General features: G+C 44.2%; 1 protein-coding gene across 1 annotated transcript; it reads right to left on the bottom strand.

The window, feature by feature from the left end:
* Positions 1-363: 363 nt before the first annotated feature.
* LOC119267765 (MFS18 protein-like) lies at positions 364-1,176 on the bottom strand. The gene has a single exon (XM_037549203.1). The coding sequence runs from the start codon at positions 1,067-1,069 to the stop codon at positions 704-706; it is 366 nt and encodes a 121-aa protein (XP_037405100.1). The 5' UTR covers positions 1,070-1,176; the 3' UTR covers positions 364-703.
* Between the last annotated feature and the right edge of the window lie 10,742 nt (positions 1,177-11,918).

The raw sequence follows: 11,918 nt of genomic DNA, 5'->3' as shown, positions 1-11,918 counted from the left end.
AAGATAATTTTGCATATATTATGAGACAGAGGGGGTAATTTTTAGATGCGAACGGAGGGAGTAGCTAATTAACTGGGCCGTGTTAATTGGGCTTCCAACTCGTGTCATCTAAAGACATCTCTTTCTTTTTCCCTTCAATTTTTTTTACTCCAGTACCGTTCAAGATATCTGTTGATGCACTTCAGCTAGGAAATCTCCAATGGTGATGAGGACTTAAGAAAAACTTGTCTAGATCGTCAAGTTTCATTCAGCCAATCGACACTACTGAGCTTAGCAATATACTCCGACCAAAACACAATGCGAGTTTGCTGTTCCAACCAAATGGTAGTCAAGCTCGTAATTAACAAGTAAACCAACAAAAGATTACTAGTACAATAATACTCCATTTCATTTCATCATTGCATACCACGGCACAAGCTGACACGTACATCTAGCATTATTCATATGCCTCAAGAACATGCTCCACTACTACAGATACAAAGAACTTAACACGAACGACCGATAGAGATTGACCTAACGACGTAATTAAGCGACAAACACAACAAACAAATCGAGTTCTCCAAACGTACGTACGCGCGGCGTATAGCGCCCACAGAACCATGCATGCACGCTACGAGTAGCACTACCGAACCATCAACCATGCGCCCCGTCAGTGCTTGCCACACACCAGCGGATCTAGCTATCAACAGCCGCCCTCAGCTTTTCACGGCTTCTTGGCGTGCTCGTCGACGGCAGCTGCAGCGGGGGAGCCCGGCATGCCGCCGAAGCCGCCGAGGCCGGGGGAGCTGCCGCCAAGGAAGGGCATGCTGCCGATGCTGCCGAAGGCCGGGGTGGCGCCGCTGCTGCCGGGGAGGCTGAATCCCGGCATGCCGCTGCTGCCGGGGAGCCCGCCGAACCCCGGCGACCCGCTGCCGAGGCGATCGAAGGGCGGGAAGGTCGTCGGCTGCAGGACCGCGTCCTTGCTGGCGGACGCCGCCTCCGTCGTCTTGATGTTCCTCGCCTCGGCGCTGGTCGCCGCGGCCAGCACGGCGAGGACGAGCACCGCCACCATCTTGGTAGACTTCTCCATCGCTAGCTTGCTCGTGAACTGGTGCTCTTGCTCCTGGCTAGTGTGTGAGTGGCTGCTTGCCTTGCTTGCTTGCTGCTTCTAGCTCTGTGGGAGGTGGAGGAGGAAGAAAGGTGGCGGGAGGTTTTATAGCCGGGGAGGCAGCGTCATTCAAGTGGTGGCAGCTCATCGATCGGCCTGGGCGACGGTAGGTGGGGGGCGTTAAGGAGACGATTAAAGGAGCGGGTACCTGCTGCGGTTTACTGCCATCCTGTGATCTCCATTAATACTTTTGCTCTTACAGACCAGTGGTGCATCAATGGGGGGAGGAAGAGAGGGGGAAATTGTAGATCTGGTCGTGTTTGGGAGCTATAGCTGTAGCGTGCATCAAGGGTGTTCAAAATCCAGTAAATTTGGCTTTTGTTTGGAGTAGTAGCACTACTTCTTAGGCTGGTCATAGTGGGGAGTAACATATACTAGTATCATGCATATGATACTAGTGTATGATACTACATCCATAGTGCATAGTATCATAAAGTAGTATCATAGGTGGTCTTATTTATTGCCATGCATGACACATAGTACCATAACATTTATTATGTTACGGTATCTACCTATGTTACTATGACTCTCTCTCTCTTCTTTAATTTCCTGCCATGTAAGCATGTTTGCGAGTCCCAAGTATATGATACTAGTTAGGCTACCCGTAATGAGAGTATCATAGGTAGTATCATGCATGCCAACTAAGCAATTTTGATGAGGTGGCATAGAATTAAATGAAGAAAGAGAGACTTGAGTATCATATCATGATACCGTATCATATTAAATGATGTGCTACTTGTGTCATGCATGACAATAAATATAGTCCTCTATGATACCAACATATGATACTATGCATTAGGGATGTACTTCCTCCGGTCCTTTTTACTCTGCATAGTAGGTTTGTCTGAAGTCAATCTCATCTAACTTTGACCAAGTTTATACAAAAAATTATTAACATTAACATAACAACACATTTATTATTAAATCCATCTCAGAATATATTTTCATATTATATTTATTAGATGTTATAGATGTTAATATTTTGTAATATAAATTTGGTCAAACTTAACAAACTTTGACTTCAGACAAAGCTAATGTGCGGAGTAAAAAGGACCGGAGGGAGTAGTATCATAGATTAGTATCATATGCATGATACTCCCTCCGTTTTTATTTACTCTGCATATTAGAGTTGACTGAAGTCAAACTTTGTAAAGTTTGACCAAATTTTAAGAAAAAAGTACAAACATTTCCTATAAGAAATCTATATGTTGTGAAAGTACATTTAATAATAAATCTAATGGTATAGGTTTGTTATTGTATATGTTAATATTTTTGTTTATAGATTTGGTCAAAGTTTAGAAAGCTTGACTTTGACTAAAGCTAATACGCGGACTAAATAAAAATGGAGGGAGTACTGGTATATGATACTCCTCATTACAACCAACCTTATATTACCCCCACTATGGCCAGCCTTATACTGTGACCAGATCATCAGAGACGCTAGAATAAAATGACAAGTGCTACTAGCAATTTAGCATTCTTGTCTTTTTCCCCTTGCTAAACAACTAAACAAGATTAACATTTGGAGCACTGTTGTTTTCTTCGTTTCAGTCAGATAAACAGCCTTGCTGGGCAACAACTAACACCGCTATATAATTATTTCGAGTAGTTTGACGAATTAATGGATCGATACGGATCTTTATGTTTGCATGCATGTCTCGTTGAAAAATAATATTTTTGCGATCAGTGCATCAATTGGAGAGGGAATGAAGAATAATGTATGTATCTCCTTGTGATTGGGACATGGGAGCCAGTAGCTTGCTTGCATCAACATGTGGTGCGCGTACTTGCAAAATTGGGGAAATTAGGAAAATTGGCCGGTGACTACTTGACATTTGCCTGGAAAAAAAATCATTCAATTTTGTTAGCCCGGGGATCAAAATCCAGCCGTTCTCCATCATCTTCTTCTTCCAGCCCTAATCCACACCCTCACAAAAGCTTCTTCCTCCCTCCAGCCGCTCAAGTATGGTTCACATCTTATTGATGTCGTGACAAGATGCGTCATGCACCAACCGTGCGCCTCATGATCGCCACGGTTCCAGCTCAAGAAGAGAGAAGAACTGCGTGCCATCATGCTCCCTGGTGGTGGTATGCACATCTTCGTAAAGAAGAATGTCAACAAGAAGACCTATCAAGCAAGGCTTGGGCTCGGTGGTGGCATGCAAATCTTTGTACTTTGTACTGAAGGACTGCATCCTCCTTCGGCGCCCACAAGTTCAGCAAATGTCCTACCAAGACATCCGACAACGACGGATGACCAAGACCCGGGAACAACCTCACCTAACAACGGCTTCCCACAACTGGCATGCACTCAACCAGCTTTCGACAGCAAGCTACCGCCTCACCTACGCATGGTGCAACAGTTCTGCGCTCGCAGGTGAAGGAAATATGCCCTAGAGGAAATAATAAAGTTATTATTTATTTCCTTATAATCATGATAAATGTTTATTATTCATGCTAGAATTGTATTAACCGGAAACATAATACATGTGTGAATACATAGACAAACAAAGTGTCACTAGTATGCCTCTACTTGACTAGCTCGTTAATCAAAGATGGTTATGTTTCCTGATCATGAACAATGAGTTGTTATTTGATTAACGAGGTCACATCATTAGTTGAATGATCTGATTGACATGACCCATTCCATTAGCTTAGCACCCGATCGTTTAGTATGTTGCTATTGCTTTCTTCATGACTTATACATGTTCCTATGACTATGAGATTATACAACTCCCGTTTGCCGGAGGAACACTTTGGGTGCTACCAAATGTCACAACGCAACTGGGTGATTATAAAGGAGCATTACAGGTGTCTCCAAAGGTAGATGTTGGTTTGGCGTATTTCGAGATTAGGATTTGTCACTCCGATTGTCGGAGAGGTATCTCTGGGCCCTCTCGGTAATACACATCACATAAGCCTTGCAAGCATTACAACTAATATGTTAGTTGTGAGATGATGTATTACGGAACGAGTAAAGAGACTTGCCGGTAACGAGATTGAACTAGGTATTGGATACCGACGATCGAATCTCGGGCAAGTAACATACCGATGACAAAGGGAACAACGTATGTTGTTATGCGGTCTGACCGATAAAGATCTTCGTAGAATATGTAGGAGCCAATATGGGCATCCAGGTCCTGCTATTGGTTATTGACCGGAGACGTGTGTCTCGGTCATGTCTACATTGTTCTCGAACCCGTAGGGTCCGCACGCTTAAGGTTATGATGACAGTTATATTATGAGTTTATGCATTTTGATGTACCGAAGGTTGTTCGGAGTCCCGGATGTGATCACGGACATGACGAGGAGTCTCGAAATGGTCGAGACGTAAAGATTGATATATTGGAAGCCTATATTTGGACATCGGAAGTGTTCCGGGTGAAATCGGGATTTTACCGGGTTACCGGGAGGTTACCGGAACCCCCCAGGAACCATATGGGCCTTCATGGGCCTTAGTGGAAAGGAGAAAGGGGCAGCCCAAGGTGGCTGCGCCACTTCCCCCTCCCCTGGTCCTATTAGGACTAGGAGAAGGTGGCCGGCCCCCCTCTCCCTCTTTCCCACTTTGGGGAATCCTAGTTGGAATAGGATTGGAGGGGAGTCCTACTCCCGGAAGGAGTAGGACTCCTCCTGCGCCCTCCTCCTTGGCCGGCACCCCCTCCCCCCTTGGCTCCTTTATATACTGAGGCAGAGGCACCCCAGAAACACACAAGTTGATCCACGTGATCTATTCCTTAGCCATGTGCGGTGCCCCCTGCCACCATATTCCTCGATAATACTGTAGCGGAGTTTAGGCGAAGCCCTGCTGCTGTAGTACATCAAGATCGTCACCACGCCGTCGTGCTGACGGAACTCTTCCCCGACACTTTGCTGGATCGGAGTCCGGGGATCGTCATCGAGCTGAACGTGTGCTCGAACTCAGAGGTGCCGTAGTTTCGGTGCTTGATCGGTTGGATCGTGAAGACGTACGACTACTTCCTCTACGTCGTGTCAGCGCTTCCGCAGTCGGTCTGCGTTGGGTACGTAGACAACACTCTCCCGATGTTGATGTTATATGCACGAGTAGAACCCAACAGTGGCATCCGAGCCTAGGTTATTTATGTTGATGTTATATGCACGAGTAGAACACAAGTGAGTTGTGGATGATACAAGTCATACCGCCTACCAGCATGTCATACTTTGGTTCGGCGGTATTGTTGGACGAGACGACCCGGACCAACCTTACGCGTACGCTTACGCGAGACCGGTTCCCTCGACGTGCTTTGCACAGAGATGGCTTGCGGGCGACTGTCTCTCCAACTTTAGTTGAACCAAGTATGGCTACGCCCGGTCCTTGCGAAGGTTAAAACGGAGTCTATTTGACAAACTATCGTTGTGGTTTTGATGCGTAGGTGAGATTGGTTCTTACTTAAGCCCGTAGCAGCCACGTAAAACTTGCAACAACAAAGTAGAGGACGTCTAACTTGTTTTTGCAGGGCATGTTGTGATGTGATATGGTCAAGGCATGATGCTGAATTTTATTGTATGAGATGATCATGTTTTGTAACCGAGTTATCGGCAACTGGCAGGAGCCATATGGTTGTCGCTTTATTGTATGCAATGCAATCGCGATGTAATGCTTTACTTTATTACTAAACAGTAGTGATAGTCGTGGAAGCATAAGATTGGCGAGACGACAACGATGCTACGATGGAGATCAAGGTGTCGCGCCGGTGACGATGGTGATCATGACGGTGCTTCGGAGATGGAGATCACAAGCACAAGATGATGATGGCCATATCATATCACTTATATTGATTGCATGTGATGTTTATCTTTTTATGCATCTTATCTTGCTTTGATTGACGGTAGCATTATAAGATGATCTCTCACTAAATTATCAAGAAGTGTTCTCCCTGAGTATGCACCGTTGCCAAAGTTCGTCGTGCCCAGACACCACGTGATGATCGGGTGTGATAAGCTCTACGTCCATCTACAACGGGTGCAAGCCAGTTTTGCACAAGCAGAATACTCAGGTTAAACTTGACGAGCCTAGCATATGCAGATATGGCCTCGGAACACGGAGACCGAAAGGTCGAGCGTGAATCATATAGTAGATATGATCAATATAAACGATGTTCACCATTGAAAGCTACTCCATCTCACGTGATGATCAGTCATGGTTTAGTTGATTTGGATCACGTAATCACTTAGAGGATTAGAGGGATGTCTATCTAAGTGGGAGTTCTTAAGTAATATGATTAATTGAACTTAAATTTATCATGAACTTAGTACCTGATAGTATCTTGCTTGTTTATGTTGATTGTAGATAGATGGCTCGTGCTGTTGTTCCGTTGAATTTTAATGCGTTCCTTGAGAAAGCAAAGTTGAAAGATGATGGTAGCAATTACACGGACTGGGTCCGTAACTTGAGGATTATCCTCATTGCTGCTTAGAAGAATTACGTCCTGGAAGCACCGCTGGGTGCCAGGCCTACTGCTGGAGCAACACCAGATGTTATGAACGTCTGGCAGAGCAAAGCTGATGACTACTCGATAGTTCAGTGTGCCATGCTTTACGGCTTAGAATCGGGACTTCAACGACGTTTTGAACGTCATGGAGCATATGAGATGTTCCAAGAGTTGAAGTTAATATTTCAAGCAAATGCCCGGATTGAGAGATATGAAGTCTCCAATAAGTTCTATAGCTGCAAGATGGAGGAGAACAGTTCTGTCAGTGAGCATATACTCAAAATGTCTGGGTATAATAATCACTTGATTCAATTGGGAGTTAATCTTCCGGATGATTGCGTCATTGACAGAATTCTCCAATCACTGCCACCAAGCTACAAAAGCTTCGTGATGAACTATAATATGCAAGGGATGAACAAGACTATTCCCGAGCTCTTCGCAATGCTGAAAGCTGCGGAGGTAGAAATCAAGAAGGAGCATCAAGTGTTGATGGCTAACAAGACCACTAGTTTCAAGAAAAAGGGCAAAGGGAAGAAGAAGGGGAACTTCAAGAAGAACGGCAAGCAAGTTGCTGCTCAAGATAAGAAACCCAAGTCTGGACCTAAGCCTGAAACTGAGTGCTTCTACTGCAAGCAGACTGGTCACTGGAAGCGGAACTGCCCCAAGTATTTGGCGGATAAGAAGGATGGCAAGGTGAACAAAGGTATATGTGATATACATGTTATTGATGTGTACCTTACTAGAGCTCGCAGTAGCACCTGGGTATTTGATACTGGTTCTGTTGCTAATATTTGCAACTCGAAACAGGGACTACGGAATAAGCGGGCACTGGCAAAGGACGAGGTGACGATGCGCGTGGGAAACGGTTCCAAAGTCGATGTGATCGCGGTCGGCACGCTACCTCTACATCTACCTTCGGGATTAATATTAGACCTAAATAATTGTTATTTGGTGCCAGCGTTGAGCATGAACATTATATCTGGATCTTGTTTAATGTGAGACGGTTATTCATTCAAATCAGAGAATAATGGTTGTTCTATTTATATGAGTAATATCTTTTATGGTCATGCACCCTTGAAGAGTGGTCTATTCTTATTGAATCTCGATAGTAGTAATACACATATTCATAATGTTGAAACCAAAAGATGCAGAGTTGATAATGAAAGTGCAACTTATTTGTGGCACTGTCGTTTAGGTCATATCGGTATAAAGCGCATGAAGAAACTCCATACTGATGGACTTTTGGAACCACTTGATTATGAATCACTTGGTACTTGCGAACCGTGCCTCATGGGCAAGATGACTAAAATACCGTTCTCCGGTACTATGGAGAGAGCAACAGATTTGTTGGAAATCATACATACCGATGTATGTGGTCCGATGAATATTGAGGCTCGTGGCGGATATCGTTATTTTCTCACCTTCACAGATGATTTAAGCAGATATGGGTATATCTACTTAATGAAACATAAATCTGAAACATTTGAAAAGTTCAAAGAATTTCAGAGTGAAGTTGAAAATCATCGTAACAAGAAAATAAAGTTTCTACGATCTGATCGTGGAGGAGAATATTTGAGTTACGAGTTTGGTGTACATTTGAAAAACTGTGGAATAGTTTCGCAACTCACGCCACCCGGAACACCACAGCGTAATGTTGTGTCCGAACGTCGTAATCGTACTTTACTGGATATGGTGCGATCTATGATGTCTCTTACTGATTTACCGCTATCATTTTGGGGTTATGCACTAGAGACGGCCGCATTCACGTTAAATAGGGCACCATCAAAATCCGTTGAGACGACACCTTATGAACTATGGTTTGGCAAGAAACCAAAGTTGTCGCTTCTTAAAGTTTGGGGCTGCGATGCTTATGTGAAAAAGCTTCAACCTGATAAGCTCGAACCCAAATCAGAGAAATGTGTCTTCATAGGATACCCAAAGGAAATTGTTGGGTACACCTTCTATCACAGATCCGAAGGCAAGACATTCGTTGCTAAGAATGGATCCTTTCTAGAGAAGGAGTTTCTCTCGAAAGAAGCGAGTGGGAGGAAAGTAGAACTTGATGAGGTAACTGTACCTGCTCCCTTACTGGAAAGTAGTTCATCACAGAAAACTGTTTCAGTGACACCTACACCATTTAGTGAGGAAGTCAATGATAATGATCATGAAACTTCAGATCAAGATACTACTGAACCTCGTAGATCAACCAGAGTAAGATCCGCACCAGAGTGGTACGGTAATCCTGTTCCGGAAGTCATGATACTAGATCATGATGAACCTACGAACTATGAAGAAGCAATGGTGAGCCCAGATTCCGCAAAGTGGCTTGAAGCCATGAAATCTGAGATGGGATCCATGTATGAAAACAAAGTATGGACTTTGGTTGACTTGCCCGATGATCGGCAAGCAATTGAAAATAAATGGATCTTTAAGAAGAAGACTGACGCTGATGGTAATGTTACTGTCTACAAAGCTCGACTTGTCGCAAAAGGTTTTCGGCAAGTTCAAGGGATTGACTACGATGAGACCTTCTCACCTGTAGCGATGCTTAAGTCCGTCCGAATCATGTTAGCGATTGCCGCATTTTATGATTATGAAATTTGGCAGATGGATGTCAAAACTGCATTCCTGAATGGATTTCTGGAAGAAGAGTTGTATATGATGCAACCGGAAGGTTTTGTCGATCCAAAGGGAGCTAACAAAGTGTGCAAGCTCCAGCGATCCATTTATGGACTGGTGCAAGCCTCTCGGAGTTGGAATAAACGTTTTGATAGTGTGATCAAAGCATTTGGTTTTATACAGACATTCGGAGAAGCCTGTATTTACAAGAAAGTGAGTGGGAGCTCTGTAGCATTTCTGATATTATATGTGGATGACATATTGCTAATTGGAAATGATATAGAATTTCTGGATAGCATAAAGGGATACTTGAATAAAAGTTTTTCAATGAAAGACCTCGGTGAAGCTGCTTACATATTAGGCATTAAGATCTATAGAGATAGATCAAGACGCTTAATTGGACTTTCACAAAGCACATACCTTGACAAAATTTTGAAGAAGTTCAAAATGGATCAAGCAAAGAAAGGGTTCTTGCCTGTGTTACAAGGTGTGAAGTTGAGTAAGACTCAATGCCCGACCACTGCAGAAGATAGAGAGAATATGAAAGATGTTCCCTATGCATCAGCCATAGGATCTATCATGTATGCAATGCTGTGTACCAGACCTGATGTGTGCCTTGCTATAAGTTTAGCAGGGAGGTACCAAAGTAATCCAGGAGTGGATCACTGGACAACGGTCAAGAACATCCTGAAATACCTGAAAAGGACTAAGGATATGTTTCTCGTATATGGAGGTGACAAAGAGCTCACCGTAAAAGGTTACGTTGATGCAAGCTTTGACACTGATCTGGACGATTCTAAATCGCAAACCAGATACGTGTTTACATTAAACGGTGGAGCTGTCAGTTGGTGCAGTTCTAAACAAAGTGTTGTAGCGGGATCTACATGTGAAGCGGAGTACATAGCTGCTTCAGAAGCAGCGAACGAAGTAGTCTGGATGAAGGAGTTCATATCCGATCTAGGTGTCATACCTAATGCATCGGGTCCAATGAAAATCTTTTGTGACAATACTGGTGCAATTGCCTTGGCAAAGGAATCCAGATTTCACAAAAGGACCAAACACATCAAGAGATGCTTCAACTCCATCCGGGATCTAGTCCAGGTGGGAGACATAGAGATTTGCAAGATACATACGAATCTAAATGTTGCAGACCCGTTGACTAAGCCTCTTCCACGAGCAAAACATGATCATCGCCAAAGCTCCATGGGTGTTAGAATCATTACAGTGTAATCTAGATTATTGACTCTAGTGCAAGTGGGAGACTGAAGGAAATATGCCCTAGAGGCAATAATGAAGTTATTATTTATTTCCTTATAATCATGATAAATGTTTATTATTCATGCTAGAATTGTATTAACCGGAAACATAATACATGTGTGAATACATAGACAAACAAAGTGTCACTAGTATGCCTCTACTTGACTAGCTCGTTAATCAAAGATGGTTATGTTTCCTGACCATGAACAATGAGTTGTTATTTGATTAACGAGGTCACATCATTAGTTGAATGATCTGATTGACATGACCCATTCCATTAGCTTAGCACCCGATCGTTTAGTATGTTGCTATTGCTTTCTTCATGACTTATACATGTTCCTATGACTATGAGATTATGCAACTCCCGTTTGCCAGAGGAACACTTTGGGTGCTACCAAACGTCACAACGCAACTGGGTGATTATAAAGGAGCATTACAGGTGTCTCCAAAGGTAGATGTTGGGTTGGCGTATTTCCAGATTAGGATTTGTCACTCCGATTGTCGGAGAGGTATCTCTGGGCCCTCTCGGTAATACACATCACATAAGCCTTGCAAGCATTACAACTAATATGTTAGTTGTGAGATGATGTATTACGGAACGAGTAAAGAGACTTGCCGGTAACGAGATTGAACTAGGTATTGGATACCGACGATCGAATCTCGGGCAAGTAACATACCGATGACAAAGGGAACAACGTATGTTGTTATGCGGTCTGACCGATAAAGATCTTCGTAGAATATGTAGGAGCCAATATGGGCATCCAGGTCCCGCTATTGGTCATTGACCGGAGACGTGTCTCGGTCATGTCTACATTGTTCTCGAACCCGTAGGGTCCGCACGCTTAAGGTTACGATGACAGTTATATTATGAGTTTATGCATTTTGATGTACCGAAGGTTGTTCGGAGTCCCGGATGTGATCACGGACATGACGAGGAGTCTCGAAATGGTCGAGACGTAAAGATTGATATATTGGAAGCCTATATTTGGACATCGGAAGTGTTCCGGGTGAAATCGGGATTTTACCGGGTTACCCGGAGGTTACCGGAACCCCCCGGGAACCATATGGGCCTTCATGGGCCTTAGTGGAAAGGATAAAGGGGCAGCCCAAGGTGGCTGCGCCACTTCCCCCTCCCCTAGTCCTATTAGGACTAGGAGAAGGTGGCCGGCCCCCCTCTCCCTCTTTTCCACTTTGGGGAATCCTAGTTGGAATAGGATTGGAGGGGAGTCCTACTCCCGGAAGGAGTAGGACTCCTCCCGCGCCCTCCTCCTTGGCCGGCGCCCCCTCCCCCCTTGGCTCCTTTATATACTGAGGCAGAGGCACCCCAGAAACACATGAGTTGATCCACGTGATCTATTCCTTAGCCGTGTGCGGTGCCCCGTGCCACCATATTCCTCGATAATACTGTAGCGGAGTTTAGGCGAAGCCCTGCTGCTGTAGTACAT

This window comes from Triticum dicoccoides, chromosome 3A (assembly GCF_002162155.2).
Source record: "Triticum dicoccoides isolate Atlit2015 ecotype Zavitan chromosome 3A, WEW_v2.0, whole genome shotgun sequence".
Lineage (NCBI taxonomy): Eukaryota > Viridiplantae > Streptophyta > Magnoliopsida > Poales > Poaceae > Triticum > Triticum dicoccoides.
Note: the sequence above shows the minus strand (reverse complement) of the source record. Positions and strands in the feature narration are given on the sequence as shown.

Bases quoted from the DNA above. Each gene is read 5' to 3' on its own strand.
- LOC119267765 (XM_037549203.1), bottom strand. From the start codon at position 1,069: ATGGAGAAGTCTACCAAGATGGTGGCGGTGCTCGTCCTCGCCGTGCTG.